Genomic DNA, 20990 nt, shown 5'->3' with positions numbered 1-20990 from the left:
TTATTATTATTGTTTCTTACTCCTTTACTGTAGTCAGTTGAGCTCTGGGTTAGCCTATGCTGGAAGAACTGAAACAAGTAAGCTTAGCTGTATCTATGACATTTACTACAGGAGCCTCTACTGAGCTGTGTTTCTGACTGTATTTTAGAAAAAAAAATCAAGAAAAGAGAGAATACTTGATACACATGAAGAGCCAGGGTTGTTTTCTTTGCAGCATCATACCAACACTGAAGAAAAGGTTGAGATTTTGCAGGACACCTGTGGGATTTAGCCTTACTTCTCCCATCTATTCCACTGAGAATTGTATATTCAGTGCCTCTTAGCCAGTTCCACAGATCTTAACACTTTCAAAATACTTTGTTAAGCACCTAGAAAGCAGGCTGATTTTCAGAGGGAACAGTTACTTTCAAAAGCTAATGAGAGTTACAGGCTGCCAGCACCTTTACAAATCAAGCTGCTCGCTCGGTTAGATAAATATGCACCTACATACCTATTTTTAGGGCCCTGGCTTCAAAACATGAAGGCAAAACAGAATTTGGTAACTTAAAGTGTCTCTCATATCAAATACTGATGGTCCCTGTCAGGTCATTATTTTAAAGTTTTGCCTTTGGTGGTATTGGTTGCTGGAGAAGCAGAAAGTTTATCAAGCTGGACTTACATGTCTTCAACAGTAACATACAGTAGCATACATCCCTTTTGTTTAGGTCTCTGTCTTACAGCTAAAGGAAAAGCTTTTGGTAGTGGAGGTGGGGGAGGAGGGAGATAACGTTTGTGGCTTTACTACAAGAGGCAAGTTTCTAGATCAGTGTTACTAGCTGTGTAGATACGCATCAGTAATTATGTGGCCTGGTTAATGAGAGGACGAAAGAAAATCAGCAGTAGATGCATTAACATTTTGAAGGCTTTGATATCTGGAACTCAGTAGAGTGATTATAGATTGTCCTGTACCATACATTGCTGTTCATACAACTTAGGCTGGTGATAAGTTACTTGACCTGACTGCCCGGGTGTTTGTGATAACACAGCATGCAAGTTAGCAAGGACTTGGGTCTGCCATCATGCAAATTATTTCCAGAAGAAGGCAGAAAACCGCATTTGTGTGGTGATATTTTAGTCTGTATTTTCAAAAACAGCTATAAATATGCACTCACAGCCTTGTACGAAAACATTTGTTCACTCAGAAAGTATTCTTGGGCATCACCCATGGAAGTGTGACAGGGCTTTGTATAACTGAGAAGTGCGCTGCAGGCAGCTCTTTTTACATGCCAGTGTACGTGTGCACTGTGTGCTTGTGTTCACATGTGCATGAGAGCACATGAGAGGCACAGGCACTGGAAATAATTTGTTCAATTCAGAACAAAAGATCTGAAGATAATTTTACATTTGGGGGGAAATTGGCTTCAAACCAGGTTGTAGAGCTAAGCTTCATGTATCATACCCATTTTTTATAGGTAAGCCATACACACATTCATGCACACACTGGTACTAACACCATGTTTCTGCAGCATTAGGTGTTTAACAAACCCACAAATATCTGAAAATCTGAAGTTAAGGCTCCCTTGGCTCCTTTAATATTCCTGCTTTTGCATGTTTGCACTGAAATGGGACATAAGGTCTTTCTTTAAATGGTCAAGTAAACTGAAGCAGAGTGAGAATTTTTCATTTTTCAAAGGCAGCTTATGAGATGCTGTAAAAGAACTTACATGCTGATGTTTCAGGGGGAGAAAAAGAATGGAAGATGCTCTGTGCCATGAGGTTGTACATTTTTAAGTTCTAGGCCTGATCCTTCTGAGAAGGTGTGAGCTGATATCAAGAGCAAAGCTTTCTCTAAGACCAGGAAGGAGAGACCTGAAGAAAATAAACTCTATTTTCTGCAAAAATTGCTATAAATGCCCTTCCCCCAGCATATCTCACCCCATCAGAATGTCATCTAAGATCTCACTTTGAGGTGCCACCTTCCCGTTTGCTTCTCTTGATTTCTGTCCCTGCCTCATAATACTCCAAAGCATAGTACTTCTACACACCAAGACTCCAGCAGAACTCTGCTTAGAAGAAATGCTGCAAGGACAGAAGCTGAGTCTCTGCATCACAAAATTAAAATAAATAACTAAAATAAAAGCATGAAATCCTCAAGACACGCATGCTACTACTTCAAGTGACCACATCCTGTTAAGGTAAAATCCACAGTGGTAGAGAGAAACTATACAAGGCTCTCAGCACCTTTTTAAAGCCTCTGAGTGAAACCCCAAGTGCCTAAAGTCTAAGCAGTTGCGCTGTTTTGTTGTGTATTAGGTTTGCTGCAGACTGATTTTCCTTCCCTTAGCAGGAACAATTCTACTACAAGCAGCAGAGCTACTCAGTTTACAGACTCTGAAAAGATTTTCCCAGTGTTTTACTTGCAAATGGGAGTTAGCACTGAACACCTCAAGCCGACAGCACCCAGCACTATGGTGTGACTGGAAGCTCATACTAAGGCAAAAGGCATGCAGTTGCCTACAAATCTTGGAGGGAAAATAAAGTAGCATTATAAAAATATCCCAACTACAAAACATTCCTAACAGGTTTTTGCTGTTGCATATGAGAAAGCTATTACGCAAGACAAATGTCACCTGAATAGGGACCAAGGTATCTGGGAATATCATCATTTATGCCTTGGAAATTTCAGATGGTTTTGTTCAAAATTGCTTTTGAGGGACAGCAACATGGAAATCCTCCAGTGAGCAAATATCTTTGTAATTTTTTTTTTCTTTTTCCAGTCTGGAGATTAAAAGTCTTGCCCTAGGAGTCAATGCCTTTTTGCCAGGAAAGGCCATCTCTAAAGGGCCAAAGCCAGGGCAATTTAAAAATGGCAAAACAGACATTTAAGCTTGCTCAAAAAGGAAATATGTTCTTAGTTCAAGATCTTGATGGCCAAGTTTCAGGACAGGAGGCGAACGCCTACAGTTCACAAATGACAAGAAGCAGTGATTGCAATAGAAACCCTACCCCACCCTTTGCTATAGCAACACCAACATACATGTTTTCTCATGGAAGGAGAAAAGTATGGTTGTTATCTCCTTGAGTAATGCAAAATTGTCATTGAATGCCCTTCAGATCATCTCTCTCTTATCTCCAGAACATAAGGATAAACATGTTTTCACAGAATGAAAGCAGCAGTTGCACAAAATGTGCTTTTTTATTAACAGTCGGGCTTCGGCAAGTATATTTACTTTAATTATTGTCCACATGTAAAGTGGAACTGAAACAATTAAACCAGTTTGAAACCACACAATTTGTTATTGTGAGGAAGTCCATGCATGGGCATCTTGCTGAGATTAGATGTACCGTTTTTGATTTAATTTGAAGCAATAAAATCCAAACCCCCTAAACACAATGTAAATTAAGTCAAAGCGGGATGTTAGCCCAAAGAAGATGTGATTTGAAGTATCTGGAGGCATACAATAAAAATGTTATTGACTGCTTAAAATTAGTGCTAACACCAGCTGTCCTGAGTTTCACTGGCTCCCAATCATCTTCTGCAAGCCTTGTTCACAGAATATGAACCAAATATGGAAATGAACTAATAAAGATTTGCTGCACCTCTTTTTCCATAAAAGACCTCAGAGCATTGCTCTAGAGGTCACTTCTCAAGCTAGCCAGTCCATGTTCTATGTCAGGTATTAAGCAGATTATTTGAAGAGTGCAGCAAAAGTTGCCTCCTGCCTCCTCAGTCAGTGATGTAATCCTCCTTGAGATAAATAATTATTTGTGAAGAAATGAAAACGCATTCTAGACATGTGCATTGGCTAAGCAATATTTTATGTGATGTAAGTCAGTGCATGATGAGGAAAGATGACTTACAGTCCCAAGCTGATCCCACAATACATGGTTATATTCATGGAATTCCCTGAGTTTGGGGTTAAAAAGCTCTGAAAACAACTTCACTTGGCACTTGTGCACAGTGTCCACTTTGTGGACACAAATGTAGCCCAGGATCATCCTGACCACATCTATTTTCTGCCCGTGCTGTTTCCCCAGGCGAACCCTTAGGACAGCTCAGGGCTACAGTGGACTTACTCCTTTACTGCAAAGCTACCCTGCAGTTGAGCAGGTTTGCAGTTAAGTTATTCGACAGAGGCAAAACCAGCCATCAGAGAGGCTGTTATTAAACTTTCTGAATGGCACAAAAAGATTAAGAGGAAAGTACCAAATACTGGAGATTGTAGAATGAAGCAAGAGATTTTTAGAGTAGACTAGATTCAGAATCTTTTTGCATCTGCCAAGCGTGCAGTTTAAAGGTTTTGGCTCAATTAAAACAATTAGTCCATGGAATAGTTTTGCGTAGACTTGAAAAGAAGGGTCACTTCTTGTTTAAATTGCTCAAGAAAGCAATCATCTGGAATGCATAGCCCTCTGCCATATCTCTCCTGTGCTGCATAGCATTTATCTTCTACACAGGCAGGTATATTTCTGAGTTTATGGAGGGAAGCACTTCTTAACCATGCCAGTACACAGATTTCATCTGGTACTTGCTCACTGTGTCCTTGCTTTAGGTAATGGAAGAGCCTTTTTCTCTGTTTTTCTTGCTCTCTAGTCACTTATGTGCATCTCTCTGCTATGTTATTTCCCCACACAGCTTTAGATAAATCAATGCGTATACCCTACAGGAGAGCAGACCTAAGGGTACGATTGTTTTTAAATTGCTTTCCTCTGGATACAGTACGGGTTTGCTTTACTATGTTTTAGAATTTAGAAAACCTACCCTGAAGCACAGGTTATATATAGAGCTCAGCACATTAAAAACATGTAAGCATCTCAAGCCACATCCTCTCCCATTGCCCTTCACCTGAGACAAGCTGCGCAAAGTGGCCTAACCCCTTCCTTTTAGTGGTGAGCTGCAGCAAATCTGTCTGGTTTGTCAGGTTTGATATTCCTTGGGAAGCCACTCTTTTTCTCCCTGCTAAGAAAATTGGCAAGAAGTCTCAGATAATCCTGAGTACGCTACAGGAGCAGTGATCTAAACGCATGGTACAGAAAAGGTGTAAATTACACAAGGTGGCAAGCAGGACATGGGGACCTGCAGCAGCTTGCTGATGATCCTGGAACTGCTCAGTAAATGAACCCAGGAGGAGACTGGTGTATCTGGATCCCATCTCTCTTAGCTCAAACAGCTAAAAAATTATTTCTGGATTGCAGGTAAAGCAGGACAATATGAGAAAAGGCTGCAGAGCAGTTGGCGGGCAGATCCAGGAGCCAGGGCAGTGACCTGGGATGCGGCTGAGTTCCTCCTTTCGCCACAGCCTCCCCAACATGACTGTAAGCCTCCCTGCCAAGTTGTCACAGTTCCTCATCTCCAAACTGGGGGCAGGGGGGTAGCAATAATACCTTGCAACACGGGGTGAGTAGGGAGAGGAGGAGCTCCCAGTAGGCACCATGAGCTACGTGGGCCATGGGAATACTTCAGCACCTTTCAGAGGACGGTGCAGGGAGGCTCGTGGCCTGAGCAGAAAAGCAAGTCCATGTGTGCACCACTGCAAATGTACAGATGGGAAATTTCTGCACTTTCACTGCACAGTATTTAGGGCTCTACAAATCAAAGAAGGTTGTGGTGCACTAAACTTATCCTGAATGAGGCCCAGGTTACTTTTACTACAGATTTGAGGAGGTGGTAGGGGAAACATGTCTTATTCCTGCCATATCTCCCAAATTTTGTGCTTTCAACACTCCTGCTTTCTCTCTTCCTTTCTGACATTCACCCTTTCTTTCCCTCATTCTTTCTTCTTTCCATTTACTCTTCCTGCCCATCTCCTTCCCTCCCCCTTCTTTTAAGACCCTTCCAAACAGTGCACTTGTCACAAGCTGCAATCTAAGGGAGAAAGTTTCAGTTCCTGCCAGTTTGCAGCATCTTTCTCCCTGGGTCAGCAAAAAAGAAAAAAAAAAATAATAAAAAAAAAATTTAAAAGAGACGACTTTTAAGAAGAGATCAACACCCCACCCAGGCGATAGGCATCTTTCGAAATCCTCCAACCCAAACACACCCACAGAGCCTCTCCCTTCAAGGCTCTTCTGTTCAAGCTGCTTCTGTACTATAGAGCTCCCTCAAGAAGAGCCCGTAAGAACTGCACAAGGGTCCCCCAAAGCAGGAAAGTCAACCTTCTGCTGTCTAAGATTTGAGAAACTGTGCGAGTCACCTCAAGGGGCTTGGAAGAGGCTTGGTTTATCTTTGCAGAGGCCGAAGGACCGGCCGCTCGGATGAGGGGAAGGAGGGGGAGCCGCTCTCCAAGTTCCAGCAGCGTCCTCCGTTGCTCAAGGCCACCAGAGGTTGGTTATGTTCGTGGTTTTTTACCACACCCTTTGCTTCCCCTTCCCCATGACTCGCCCCAAGCGAGGGTGATGTTTCTCCTCCAAACCGCCCTGTCCCTCGCTGGTCGTGTCGTCCCGTCCCGTCCCCCCCCCCCCCCCCAAAAAAAAAAAAAAATCAACCCCCCCAAAAAAAGAAACAAACTGCCGGAGGAAACGCGCGGGCGACCACCAGAACGGGCAGAGCATTTCAACCGGGGCCGGGCGAGGAAAGCAGAGCCGGGGGCGCACATCTGGGGCCAGCCCGGAGCCCCTCCGGCCGCCACCGCCTCCCAGCCGTGCTCGCCGCCGGCCCGGGCCCCCCCGCTCCCCGCGGCGCCTCGCAGCCCCGGGCGGCGCGGAGCCCCGCGGGCAGGAGCTGTCACCGCCTTTCGCCAGGTCCCCGCGGCCCCTGCTCGGCCCCTCTGCGGGGGCAGCCCGGCGGCCGGCCCCGCACCGCCCCGCCGAAGCCGGCTGCGGAGCCCCCCGAGCGGCGGGGAGGCGGAGGGGAGAGCCCCGGCCGCTGCGGGGCGGGGGGACGGAGCCCGACCCCGGCCCCGCGCCCCTGCCCAGCGCCCCCGCCCCGCCGGAGGGGTCCCCCAGCCCCTCTGCCCCCCTTACCTTAATAGTGCCGTCCATCTAGAATAACTTCCAGCCGGTACCAGCAATATTCCACACATTGACCCGGTTTAGCCTGCAACCGAAGCCTCCTGAAGTTTTTTATCCTTCTATTTTCGCTGCTCTCCCTGCCCTGCCAGCGGGTTTGCTTTTCGCTCTGTATCCCCTCTCCTCCTCTCTCCCTCTCCCTCCCTCCCTCTCTCTGTCTCTCTCTTTTTTTAACTTTGGTTGTTGCAGCAGAGCGAAAAAGACAGTTAACCGGATGAAACGTTTTTTTCTGCTAATTTTGGGAAGTGAAGTCACTCGAGGAGGAAACTTTCGTCTCTCCACTGGTCCTGCCTTCTTGATGAAAATATATATATTTTACATACAGGATATTTGCTCCATTTAGATAAGAAGGGGCAGAACAATAGCTACCTCTGTCAGCTCGTTTGTCGCTAGGGCAGCCAGTCCAACGCAGACCTTGCCTTGCACCCCAGACCGTATTAGCGAGCGCCGTGTGTCATCCCACAGTTTAGTTTAACGTGTTTTTTGCAATTTTTTTTTTTTTTTTTTTTTGGCTGGAGCAGCTCTTTAGCCTGACTCACTGAATTTCCGTCTCTTCCCACAGATTTTTTTATTAATGCGTTTTCCAGTCACAGGCAAAAAAATTAAGGAGAGAAAACCGTAAATACAATTCGGTCGCGGCAGGCAGAGAGAGAAAATAAAAAGTCTGGCGATTAAAACGTACTTAGAACATACTTCGGCCCCTCTCCTTCACGCCTCTCAGCACGGAGCGTGAGACGAGGGTCCAGTCCCTGCCAGAAATGAGCGGTAAGTGCAATAATGCAAGACAGACGAACAACTCCAGCAATTAAACACAGGCTGGAAATGGGGCTGCAGGGAAGCGGAGGCTCTTTTCCACTTTCACCCTTCTCTCCCGGTCCTCTCGAGGGTTGGGATATCGGGCTCTGAAGCAAAGCTACTGAGATGGATGGAAGTCCATCCATTTCACCCCAGGGGCTGGGAGTACTTTCCCCAGTCTCCTCTCACAGTGAGAGTTTCTCGCTAAGCTGTTAAAACCCCACTTAGGGGGGGGGGGGAAAGCCCAGCCCACTTTATAAGCTAAAAATGACCAAAATTTACAATAATTGTCAGATCAGCTGCATTTTCCATTCCTGGATGCCGTGTCGGAATGGGCACTGCAAAACCCCAACCACCAGCCTTTAAATCTCATTTTAGACCTGGCGAGCCCCTGACGTGCAATCTCTTTCATTCAAACGGGAGCGATCACCAGAAAAAAAGAGACGCGCTTTCCTTTTTCCGGGAAAAGCTGAAACCCTCCAAAGAACCCGAGGAAAGGAGACAATACCCGCCTGTACAGCTCACCCGCTTCCCCCCACACACACCCCTTGCAAAAATAACAAGCGGCTAACAGCGGAACACATCATGCAACGCTTTGGGCGTCCTTTTATGCCCCACTTCTGCAAACGGCTGCAGACCGAGGAAAAGAGCGGAGGGTGGAATAAAAAAGGAGGGTGAAGCCAAGAAAGAATAGTGTCAAGGCAGGAGGACACCCCTGCACGTTAGATCTCTCGATGGAGAGGATTACCTTGTCCAGTGCCAGTTGTGTCCAGTCTTTTTGTTTCCCCCTGTCTTTAGTCCAACCACGGGGGGTGGGGGGGGGGGAGGGGGGGGATATCAAAATTATATCCAAAGTTATTCTGCACCCGCCCCTTCCAAAAGGGAAATGCAATAATGCCACTAGTGTTTCTACTCGGCTGCGGCAGAGATGCCTTATTAATACTTTATTTCTCCAAGACCGGAGCTGGCAGGAGAGAGCTGTAGATCCCCCCTTGCCCCTCCCTCCCCTCCCTCCCCCTCCTCTGAAATTAGCCTCATCAATTCAGCTACAATTTTTTAGTTCAGATGCAGACACGGGACTGAACGTGACCAGACCTGGAGGTTTTGGCTTGCTGCTTGCCAGCGATTGAGGCCGTCTGCAGCCAGGAGGTGAAAGGGGGGGAGCAGAGGGGACAGCCCCACCGCCTTCCCTCTCCCCACACCCCCGTCCTCCCCCTGTCTGCTTTACAATCCAGGGGTCTGCGCCGCGGTCCCCGGAGAGCAGCACATCTGGATGCTGCTAGCGGGGTCAGGTCCCCCCTTGCCTAGGGCCACAAGAACTGGAGTTCAATTAAAAGAAATCACGGTTAACCCTTTGCTTTCCTCATTACTCTTTCTTTTCCCCTGCCCTCTGTTCCCCCACCCACCCCCCGCAAATACTCTCTTTGCCACTCCCGCTTCAGCGTTACCACATGGCAGGCTGCAGCAACCAGAAAAGCAAGAGGTTAAAGGGAAGAGTGAAATGCATCCTTTCAAAACCCAAATGGTTTCCTCTCTAGACAACACTCTCTACCAGCCCCGAAAAACAACGGGGGTGGGGGTGAGAGAGAGGACAGGCTGAGGATCTTAACCGCGAAAGGAAGGGGGAAAAAATACCCTGGAAGGAGCCTCTGTCATCCACGGACCTCACAGAGCAGCTTGGTTTTGGGCTGCGTGACCGACAGGTCTTGGACGGGCTGGCGGTGGGGGAGAACCGGGGAGCTGAGAGCGGCAGAGAGAAACCACCTGAAAACGTGCCCAGTTTGTGGGAGAGGAGCCCAGCATTCGCAGAACACCCTTTCCCCAGCGCCGGGCTGGAGAGACAAACAAGTCCGGCACTCGCGGGGAGTCCCCAGTGCTCCCAAAGGCTGGAAGATGTCAGGCAGACCCCCCGCCATCCCACCTGGAGATATTTTAGGAACCCAGCTTTGCATTTTATTGCCAGACGGGCACCGTGACCCGCAGGGGTTTATTTTGCATGTCTGAGGATGACTGTAAATGAAGCCTGGTAGGGTCACTTGCTAGATCGGCTCCATCCATCAGGGATGTTCTGTGCTTTACCTTTTGTGTTTGGTCTAAAATCAGACTTGCGAAAAGCTCGAGAGATAAGGTATTGAGTGAGGTTGTTAAACATTGTAACAGACAAGCCGAACAATCTCCTGTTTTCCTCCCAAATAATGCAACAATAGAACCTTTACTTCATCTTTTCTCTCCCCCCGCTCCCCCCCTCCCCCCAAAAAAAGGAAAAAAACCCAACCCAAACCACCCTTGAATTATCTCAAACTTTTTGAAAAAAGCTGGAATATTCATAACCTCCGCACGCCAAGCTCTGAATCATCCTAGGTGATTGTTCAGTGACTTTGGGTATTTAACTGTTTGAGAAGAAGGGAGCACAGACAGGCGGGGGAAAGCAAAGCCATCGCCGGGCAGGCTGCTGATCAATGTGCGCAACTTTTAATTTGATGCTCGACTTTTGGATGCATATGTATATACAGTAAAGGAATTATGATCTGTTTAATGTGGTTACCACCAGACATCTGGAAAATCATTTGATCTTGGCAACCACGGAAGATTTCAAATGCTTACATTGGGACAGGCTGGTAGAAATCAGTTACTCCTCAATTATTATTATTTATTTCACTCTGCTTATGAATGAAATGAAATTCTCGACCCAAGTTTTTAATTAGTTCAATACTGGTCTCTAGCGCTTGGCATATCCCCACCTCCTCTTTTCGTCCTTATAATAGGGTTACACCGAGTGCAGCCTCACACAGGGAGGGTGAAAACGTCGGGTTTGTCGTGATCCGATTGGAATTAATAAGGGCACGCTGGGGGAAATTTGGCCCATAACTATTTCACGTTCAGAATCAAAGGAATTAACCACTCGGTGTAGTTCAATGCCAGTCCTTGGCGGGACTACATAACCTCAGAGATACGGATTTTCTGTCTGTAATTCACGCGGGATTAGTGGTCACCGCTTCATAATTAAAACCGTCTAGTTATTCTATAGGAATAAACCTAATTAAAACCTTCCCGGGCCTCAGTTGCAGGTTAGAAATATTATCTTCGGCGAATGGGAAAAGGGGTTGGCTTATTTCACCCTCTCTTACCCGAACAGCATCAGCTGAGCTCTCGTTAACCACAGCCTGGGACTGTGGCTTTGAGCTAAGGCGGTAAATAGGGGAGGGGAGCCCCAGAAACCAGCAGCTACGCCCGGACTTTGTCGCTAGAAAGCGGCTCATTTCCCACTAGCTGTAACAAAGCGTCCTTTTTTTTTTTTTTTTTTTAAACTAGCTTTCTCTATGCACATATTTACACACCTTGTGCCAGGTATATTGTGTGCAGTCATTATATATGTGCAAAACTTCCTATGTATTCTATCCTCTATGAAGATATTTACAATCTTTACCACCATTCTTTGCCTGGAGCCGTGTGTGCAGAAGGCCATGGTCTATTCTGTTCTAGTCTTTACTACAGGGAAAATCTCCACCAACTTCAGTGAACTTTTAAAATTTCCGTGTCTGAGTTTCCTCTGGCACCGACTCCGTTGCAGAATGAAAAACGCAACGTGTTTTGTTTATTTTCTAAACCCCCATTCTTACAAGCAAAAAGCCCAAACTACAGCCCTGGGATTTGAACCCCAGAAACGAATCCCAATTCTAAACTAAAGTAACTGGGCAAACCTCTGCTTTTCAGCTCCAGAAATAAAAAGTAGTCAGTAGAGTTTGCCAGCCCCAGGACTGAAGGATCGGGTCCCTCCTACCTCCTACCTCTACCTACCATGGTCTACAGGAATAGCCCATGGGATCTAGGAACTTGAAGCCGGAAAGTTATTCACTGCTAATCGGTACGAAGTAAAATATAATGTCTTAAAAGTGGTGTGGAGAAGATGCAGTAGCTTTGAAGCTGCGTCGCAATTAGGCGAAGAGTGGGGTAAGCAGTGTCCTGGCTAGTTTTATTTGAGCTCCATGTCCCAATAAAACAGCCCCCGCCCTCCCTTCCTCCCCCATCCCGCAATTATTGAAAAGCTAAGGCACAAAAAAACAAAAATACTGAAGGCCAAAAGAACAGACTGCAGTGCACTAGCTCCAAACGTCTGGCCCCTCGCTTGAGGCCATAATTAATTTGAGATTTATTTTTATTAGAGAACCCAGTCTCGTCTGACCTTAGCCAAACAAGACTTCAGCTAGACCCTTGATGCGCTTGAATGGAACAGAATATTTCTCTCTAACTTCTCTTCAGGCGTCCGTGCCTGCTTTGAATTTGTTCCTCAGACTTCATATATTTGGAGATTTGCAGGAAAGATTTAAAGCATTTTTCCCCCTTAGCATTCACTTTCTTTTTCTTCCCTTTTTGCTCCCCATTCCCTCCACACCTCCCCTCTTCCTAAACACAAAGCTGGGAGAGCATAGGAAAGGCTGGAATACAAAATTCCCTGCACACAACATGTTGGCGGGGGGCGTTTTTTTCTGTAAATTGTGAAAGAATGGAGCCATTAGAAGGTCGCAGAGTTTGGGAAGGGGACTGGTTGCTCGAATGCTGCTGTCTAAAGGCGGGAGTCACTGTAAAAGTTTGTCCCTTGTGCCCAAGAGCCTGGTTTATTTTAGAAAGCTCCATCATGCTGCATTTCCAGGAGAGAAATAACATTTCTCCCACCTTCTTAACCTAAATTCAAAGCGTGTCTTGTAGGTAAAACGGGGAACAAACAATGCCAGTCCTTCCCCAAGCAGCCCTGGGGTTGAGCACGGGAAAAAATGTCAGGCAGGATTCTCTGGACGGCGGGAAATGGAAAGGGATTTTTCTATTTAAAATAGAGAGGTAGGTGCAAACGAGTACTAAATCCTGAAGCACCAAGTTGTCATAAGACATTCATCAACGACTTGCCAAAGTGCAACAATTTATCAGTGTTTCTACCTCAAGAAATGACCCCCCTCCAAAAAAACAAACACCACCACCCCCCCCACCCCCCCCAAGAACGACTCAGTATATACGTAGATTAATCACGAAGTGTGAGAATGACGTAAGGAGTTCACAGCAGCTTCTGCTCACTCTACCCCAGCCGACAAAGCTACTGCAACTCCCACCTTCTCTGGAGGTGCCTGGTCTCGTCCTCCCGAGCCCAAGTGGGAGGAATCGAAATTCTACGGGACGCCAGGAATTGGGGCTGGGGGTGGGGGGTGGGAAGAGAAAAAAAGGGGGAAGAAAAAAAAAAAAAAAAAAGAGGCAGAAACGGATAACGCACTAGAGGATGCTCTCAGTAGGAGCAACACTAGCTGTTCCTAAGAGCGCGGTGCAGGTTTCTATCCGCTCCACATTTCGAGCATCCTTGAGCACCTGTGGGGTGACCCGTGCGCAGGTCCCGCTGCAGCGCCTTCCCCTCGTTGATTCACCGGGCAGTATCTCTACCGCCAGATATATGTTGAGAAAAAAAAAATAATCACGGGATATTCTGTCCTTGCAACCTGTCCCCGAGCAGCCTCTGGCTGCTACTGTTGAGCGGCAAAGATGCCGTGCCAGGGTTTGTCAGGAGCCTTCGCATTGCCCGCTCCAAAGAAAATCTCGCTGTTTTGTCCTTAATAAAAAAAATATTAAAAATTAACCTCCCCTTCTCTATTTAGGGCTTCTGTAAACCTTCTAGGCAGAGTGAAAGCAAGAACAAACCAAATATTGTTTCCAGCTACCCAGACTATTTACCTCCATGAATATGCTCCTTTGTGCGGTACCACAAACGCTACGCCTGCGTGAAACCCGCTCCTGCAGCGCCCAGCCCCGCGCCCGCGGGTGGCAGGTCCGTCGCGCCCCTGCGGAGCGCTGGGCTGCAGGCCCTTTTCCGACCCAGGTCGCCAAGGGGAGCCCGCAGGCTCCTGATGGGTGTCCCCCCAAGCCCTCCGGGGGGTCGGGTCGGGGGGCGAGCCCGCTGCCCTCCTCCGAGAGCGCCGGGTGTGCGCGGGTCCAAGGCACCCCAGCCCTTGCCGGAGCTGTTTTTGGGGAACCCCCTCACACACCCCCACCTCGGGGGACGGCTTTAAGCATCACCCCGCTGCGCGGCGGAGGAAAGGGGGAGAGCAGGGGTGATGCCGGGATGCCCGCTCCCGTGTGCGGGGGAGCATCACCGCCCGCTCCTTCGGCTTCTCCTCCTCCTGCACAGGCCAAGAGGCTTCACCCTCAAGTCGTGCCTCAAGCTGGCGGGGCTGGTACCTGGAAAGGGGGCTCCAGGAGAAGGGGGCGGGGGGTCACCCCGGCCCCGGGATGCTCTGCAGAGCCCCGAGAGCTCCAGGCGCTGCCGGGGGGGGGGGGGGGGGGGGGGGGGGGTGGTGTGCAGGAGCTGTGTTTACAAGCTGAGGAACCGAAAGCAGAAGCAATGACTTTGTGCGGAGGGGAGCGATCAGAGATCAGTTGCCAAAGGGCCTAAGAAAAGCGCGGGTGAATAACACACCCTCAAAATTATTCTTGTACTGCCTTTAAACACATATTAAACCGCAAACTGGCAGTACAGAAGGGAAGCAAAGGCTGCCGTGGCTGGGAGTAGCTTGTGGCAATGGTAATAATTAAAAATCCAGTATTCAGAGGTCATGTTGCTTTGCTTATAGCCCTAATTCTTTCCATATCCCTACAGTCAGGTCTTCAGTGCTGTCTTTTAAAATTTAATTTCCCAATTATATTACATGTTTCATTCTCTAAAGTCAAATACTCATGTTTAGATGAGATTAGCACCCTCTGATATACTGTAAATTATTAAGTACTTGCAGATCAGTAAGTCCCATAACGGTATGATGAATAGAAATACTTTATCAGTTATGTAGAATAAACCAGTAAACATCAAAATGATCTTTTACATTTATGATTTCCTACCCCTCTATCGCATTAAGGCCCATAAAAGAAGCATGTATGAGAGAGAAGATGGGGCAGTCCTTTTGTGAGGTTATACAGGATCTTTCAACAGTGCTTTAGATACAGAACCATAGGTCCTATGTGGTTGTGATGCAAATCAAGGTTACAACACTGAGAAGCTGAACTTCACCAGTATGACTCAACATAAACTACCCTTGTTAAAACATTTTAAAAATTAAATCCTCCTCTTCCTCCTCCAGCTACCTAGCTCCACCCCTCCCTTTTGCATTTTGAAAGCCACGACAAGAAAAACAGTGTGGCCTGAAGGTGGTCATAGGCTATTTTGTACCCCAGCGATATGGCAGCGAATTTGTTCCTCCTGGGAGCTCCTGTGGAACGCCCTGCTAGTGACCCTCTCTTTGTTACAACATCTTAGAGACAAGGCATTTTTATGTACAAGCACTTAATAGAGTTTATATACATGGTGCATTTGTTGAAGAGGATTTATAGAAGACATTGATCTCAATCTTGCTTTTTCTGCTGTGTAATGCAGGTAGTGTACACATCACCAGCTGAAATCCCACAAAAGTAATAAATAAAATACTTCTCCCTCCCACAAGATGAGCAAATAAGTTTTTCTGGAGAAGGAATGACATGAAAGAAAATATTTTTTTAAAAAAGAAAAAAGATCTGGGAAGAGAGGAACTGGTACTCAGCCTCCTGCTTTTCAAACTTCTTGCTCACCACAGCTTGGGAAGTCCTCAGAGATCAGCATGGGGAAGCAGGAAAGAGAAGGCAAGTGCTGTCTAAATCTGAAAAGCACCTTGTCCTTACACAGCACTTCCATCCATGCTTTAAAGATGAAGAAATAGAGGAACAGAGAGTTGAAGTGTCTTGCTCAGGAACATTGAGCCCACTCTGTCAGGGCTTGGATCTGTACCCATGTTTCCCGACTATCTGTCTGTATCATCAGCCAATCCCACCTCTTCTATAAATAAGCTGGTTACCATCAGACTCCCTGTTGGCTCTGGATGCATTCAAGTCAGTAGAAACTGTCATCAAACTCAGAGGGACCAGAGGTTGTCCTCACCTATGTGTTTAAGCTTCTAATTCTCTTGAATTTAACCATGTTCCTACTTACATGAACAGCCCCACTGGTCTGAATGACATACTCAGGAACTGTTTTGCACTACTGGTACCAGTAAGCCCAACTTAAAACTTCTAAGAATCAATGGGAGATATTTCCTTTGTCTTCAGAAGACTTTGGATCAGTCTTAAGAGACTTCTGTCAAAATCCCATTGAGTTTTTTTCAGCACAGGAACAAGTCATTTCCCCAATGACATTGGTGTGAATGAAGCTTTACAGACAAAGTATCAATGACAAGGTCCTTGCCCAAAATAACAGCAGCTGACGGTGAAGGGTTGTAATAAAAGGCAGAGTTCAGCATCACACAGCTCTCTTATCCCTCTGCCACTGAAGCACTGGATGCAAGTCCAGCCTGAGGAGTTCTTCCTGGTAGATAAAACACATACTTATGCAAAGAGAACTTTGTCCAAGCACTTTGCCTGCAGGATTGTACTTAATGAGAAGACTATCCCAACACTGTTATGGACAGACTCACTCAATCCTGCTGGAATTATTTAGGCCTCGATCTTGGTTCCACTTAATTCAAAAGGAATTTTACTACTAACTGGAACGGCAGCTGGATCTAGCCTCACAACAAAAGGCAATGATACCATAATATAGGATGTCAAAGGGCCTTCATCTCTTCATTGTAAACAGAACACATCTCAGATCATTTCCCACATACAGGAACTCCAAAGAGAAATGAACACTAAAGCTAGGCACAGACTGTGTAACATGTTTCTTTACTTGAACTTTGAATTTGCTTTCATGAGACTTGAATTTAATTTGTTTTCCACCGAGCTTCTATCCTTCCAGAATCTGGTCCAAAGCTATATGAATTTAATAAGCAACATTAAACCATTAACATTTCCTGAGATACCGAGGTAGGAGTGTGGTTTTAGGGGTTATCAACTGAATGTGGAATCTTGACCATTCCTGGTCAGATTTGCTCTAGAAACCTGGTCCAGAGTGTGACACAAGTTCACCCAATCAGGGAATACAAGTAATGCCACATGATCTGGGATTCATCCCACCAAGTTTGCATTTTAAATACTAATATTCCTAACAAACTATCTGCAAAATGAGCCATAGCCTAGAGATTATATAAAGAAATAATTCTGTGAATCATTTCTAATAATGTGTACATACATGAAAATCACAATTGGTGCATGGATCATTGACTACGAGGAAAGGAGAAAAAAAAAAGATACTAAATTCCTGTAATAAATTATTCATTACAAATTATCCACCCAGCTCTAGTTAACACCCTTCTGTGTTTCTTCAGCTTGGGAGAGAAGAGGCTTGTGTTTTAGATTTTCCCTAAGTGCTGTTGCATGCAGGGTTTGCCTTAAACGTGTAACCCAGATGTCCCAGGCTTGGTTTATTTACATTCTTGGGAACTGTTGTGGAAAAAAACCTATATGATGTCAAATATAATATAGCACTCAATTGAGCTATAAAGGGGCAAGGCTGTGCCAACCCTTCTTTGGTATTTGTTTTAATCTTATGAAAAAGAGAGGCAGAAGTGGCCCATCAAAATACATTCTAAGATCCACTTTTTTTACTAAAACCAGAGATACACAAACAACTATTTAGAGTGCGAGATCTGGTAGTATCTGGCATTAGCCCTTATCAGTAAAACCAGCTGAAGTCATATTGCCTGCTAAACTGTATGGAAACATTGCTCAAGAAAAACCATAAGTAACACTGTGAAAGAGATCCCAGTATTATATAGCGTTGCCTGGTGTGACAATCCAATTCTTCAGTAACTGAAAGATATGTTTTGGTTTAACTCATCAAATATTTTTTCCCCTCTAAATCCATTCTGAAATGTACCTTCCAAAAAGCTATAACCTCACATATCATCTTGCACATTGAATTCAGTAGTTGGCACAACAGAGAAGTAGTGGGATATTAAATGAAATTTAGCTCTGGTTCAAGACTAAATGGTATCTAGGAAATCAGAAAATTAGAAGCCAATTTAAGAAACCACTATGATATAACGTTGGTAGCACACCACCACTATCATATTGGTTTCAGAACAACAAACCACTACTATAACATAATTCAGGACACCCTCACTGTAATTCTGGTTATAGTATAGCTCATCAAACCAAACATCAATACATTATAAAAGACAAGACCACTTTAAGATACAGTTGGTCCCTGATGATGCAACTTTTGACTGAACCCTGCATATTTCCAGAATGGTAACTGTGATACTTGGAGACCCTAACACCTCTCCCACTGGAGGTAGAGGGATTTTATTATTAATTTTTTTTTCCTGCTAAATTCAGTGAGAATGGAAATGAGATTTTAAACTAACACAAATGACTATGAATTTTGGAGGATTGTAATTTTAGACATTACCTGTTTAAAGATGCTGTCATGTCTTACCTTGACGTAAGACGAAGTGTCTGGTACAGTCTGAAACATCCTTACTTGTTTAGTAGATATATTTAAAGGTCCTAAAATTGATCTGAAATTAAAAAAAATCATATATATGTACATAGAAAAGTAAAGAAACAAAGCATTGTTTAAAAAGTAAGATTAGCAATAAAATTCAAAGAGAAGTGATCAAGCATTTAGGTGTACTTTTCCAAGGACCCAGAAGGACGTCCACCACAGTAACTAAAAGTCAAGTAATAGACAGGTTTTCATAAAGCAGCGGTTTATTTCCATGCTTTAATAAGAGTTTGGTTCTGCTTTCAGATTCTGCCCCTCTCCTCAGGAAACGAGCCTTCTTCACTTTTGACCAGAGCAGAGGGAAATGTTTGACATTTGATTAACTGAATTTCTTAGCCAACAATTAAAAGCCAGCTGAAATACTCATGTTTTCATGTCGAGACTAGTTAACCCTATTGACTTGTATCCAAGGGTTTCACTTGGCTAAATGAAGGGCAGTTGCCTTTTGTGACTCATTGAAACCATTCCGAGCCATTAACCTGCCGGCCTCTATTGATTTAAAGAACCTTTCTCACCAATAATAATTAAACAATAAATTTAAAAAAAAATAGCGAACGGAAGTATCATTCCAAATAGCAATAAACCCTCCCCGGGTTGTCAATCTCAGCCCTTCTTTTTCGGATAGTGCCGTTACTCAGTCAAACTTAGCTATGCTTTATCTCAGGCGTGCATCAATGCAGTACATCTGTTTTTCTGTACTTCTAAGACTTGATGATCTCCTGATGAACAGGTTTTTTTGCCTCCCCCCCCCGCCCCCCCGCAAGTCATCACTACAGAGATGCAGAGATTAACAACGATCGTGAAAAATGTAATGGTGTGTGGGAAAATAAATCTGCAGTCACTAAAATACCGACAACTGTTTTTTGCCCCCCGCTCTTCTCGGGATCTTTAGTCCCCTTGGCAAGCGCCAGAAAGCGATTAGCTTAGTGTAATTAGTGCATCGTTAAGAAGTACGACCCCCCGCCCCCCCCACCTCTCCGTTAGCATGCAGCTCCTAAGTGCTGTTATCCTGACGGTCCCATTTTCCTGGGGGTCCCATTTTAGTGGGGTAGGAAAAGTTAGAAATTTACCCAGAATTTACTATAGAAAATTTATGCTACAGAATTAGAAATATGCATAAAGAGTTGTGCGCAAGTGGTCAGTGCTCTTGGGTCGGGTGCTTTTTTGCAAGCCCTTCAGGAAAAGCTGTGGGGTCCTAACTTTGCAGCTAGTTCAGTTTGTCCAGCTGTAACACAAGCCAGACGCCGCCGGTTAATCGCGATATATCCTTCGTTTGGTTAATGAAGAAGCCCTGGGCGCGCTGGAGCTGCCTGCTCCCTCACCCCGGGAGCTGCGAGCCCTCCACCGCGCTCAGCGCCCATCCTCGCCCCCAGCAACGCCGAGCAGCCGGGGGGACACCCTCCGTGCCCCCAAACCAGCGCCACGGACTTGCTTCGAAACATCTGCTGATTTAAAAAAAAACACCCACACAAACAACCCAAAAAAACCCTACAGCCCAATAACTCTGGAAAATAAAAGTTCGCTATCTGCACGTACCACCCCCCCAGCCCCCCACCCCTTTTATTGATTTTTAAAGCATTTATTACGCGGCCAGCTGGCACAGAAGGGCAACTGATTATAAAATCGACAATGTGTTTCTGATAAGTACAATTCTTTTTTCTGTCGTCCTCCCTCCTAACACATTCCAGTTTCTTTTGCTTCTGAACTTGCAACGGGGGTGGCGTGGGGGTAGACAGAGTTGAGGGACAATTTTGCTTAGCCAGTAAATTTTCTAGGGTCAAGGATTCACATATCAGTTTCCCCTGCTCCCCTCTTTACCCCTGATTAGCACTCCCCCCCCCCCCCTTTATAATTACGCATGTTCATATAAATAAATACATCTGCGTATTTGGAGCTAGTCTTACCAAGTCTGCTGTGGATTATTTATCCATCGTATTGCCCTGCCAGCATCAGTCGCTATATAAAAGGGCCTCTTAAAACTACTTTTAGATTCGCCTCTTGCTTATTCTTATTACTATTATTTAAATGACTCACCTTTTATACCCTTTCCCCTCAACCAGTGGCAGACCAGTGTGTAAAGATCCAGGTTGAGACCAAAAATAAAACTCCCCACCAGTTCTGGATTACTACCCTGCCGCTGCAGTTTTGCAAAGAGGAGAGATTAAACTTGTTAGATCCAAAGCAGCGCTGAAGTTAAAATTCCCAGCCCATCCAGACAGGCTGCATCAACCAGGCATTTCCTCAGGGGGCTTCTGTAATGCTCGCAGCTCCAGGACGTGCTTTCCTTTCCCTCTCTTCTGTGCCCTCTACTTTTCATTTGATTTCCGTTTTCCCCCTTATCAATATTTCAGCTGCTCCCTCAGATTAATCATAGCTATGTGACATCTTCGCCCAATGAGCCTGCCTGGCGCTATTCGCAACTTTATAGAAAAAAAAAAAAAAAAAAAAGGAAGGGAAAAAAAAAGAAAAATTCACAACTTTCTTAAAAAAATATTACTGAGGAGTCAAGCCCAAAAGAGACGCTGAGTGGAGCTCAAGTGCTACTTTAAATCCCCTTTTTTTAAATAAGGAAGTTTCAAATATCCGTTTTTAAATCATTGTTCCTTACTTTGAGCTTTTTTTCCTGACTCTTACCTTGAAAATAGTTAACCCATTTCCCCCTGAAGTAGAACTGAAAATATGACAGACGGTGCTGCAGATGCACATGACTGGAAAAGCAAGATGAAATTGTCTCGAAACTATTCTCTCTATTGGATCAAGAATTCAGCAT

General features: G+C 45.3%; 1 protein-coding gene and 1 long non-coding RNA gene across 6 annotated transcripts in view; one reads left to right on the top strand and one right to left on the bottom strand.

Moving 5' to 3' along the window:
- Positions 1-20567, bottom strand: part of FLI1 (Fli-1 proto-oncogene, ETS transcription factor) — an 86766-nt gene extending 66199 nt beyond the window's left edge. For 2 of the 5 annotated variants that reach the window (XM_080366622.1, XM_080366625.1), the window contains exons 1-2: positions 20255-20567; positions 18125-18233 (exon numbers count right to left, since the gene is read on the bottom strand). In XM_080366622.1, the coding sequence (XP_080222748.1) occupies positions 18125-18190 (66 nt within the window). In that variant the 5' untranslated portion in view covers positions 18191-18233; positions 20255-20567. Of the gene's footprint in view, positions 1-6939; positions 7551-18124; positions 18234-20254 lie in introns of those variants that run through there. The other 3 variants (XM_080366623.1, XM_080366626.1, XM_080366624.1) reach the window with 2 other exon arrangements.
- Positions 5819-8810, top strand: LOC308054211. The gene is made up of 3 exons (XR_013924023.1): positions 5819-6300; positions 7547-7749; positions 8158-8810. It is a non-coding gene; the product is annotated as an uncharacterized lncRNA (long non-coding RNA).
- Positions 20568-20990: the final 423 nt, after the last annotated feature.

This window comes from Falco punctatus (assembly GCF_963210335.1).
Source record: "Falco punctatus genome assembly, chromosome: 16".
NCBI lineage: Eukaryota > Metazoa > Chordata > Aves > Falconiformes > Falconidae > Falco > Falco punctatus.
Note: the sequence above shows the minus strand (reverse complement) of the source record. Positions and strands in the feature narration are given on the sequence as shown.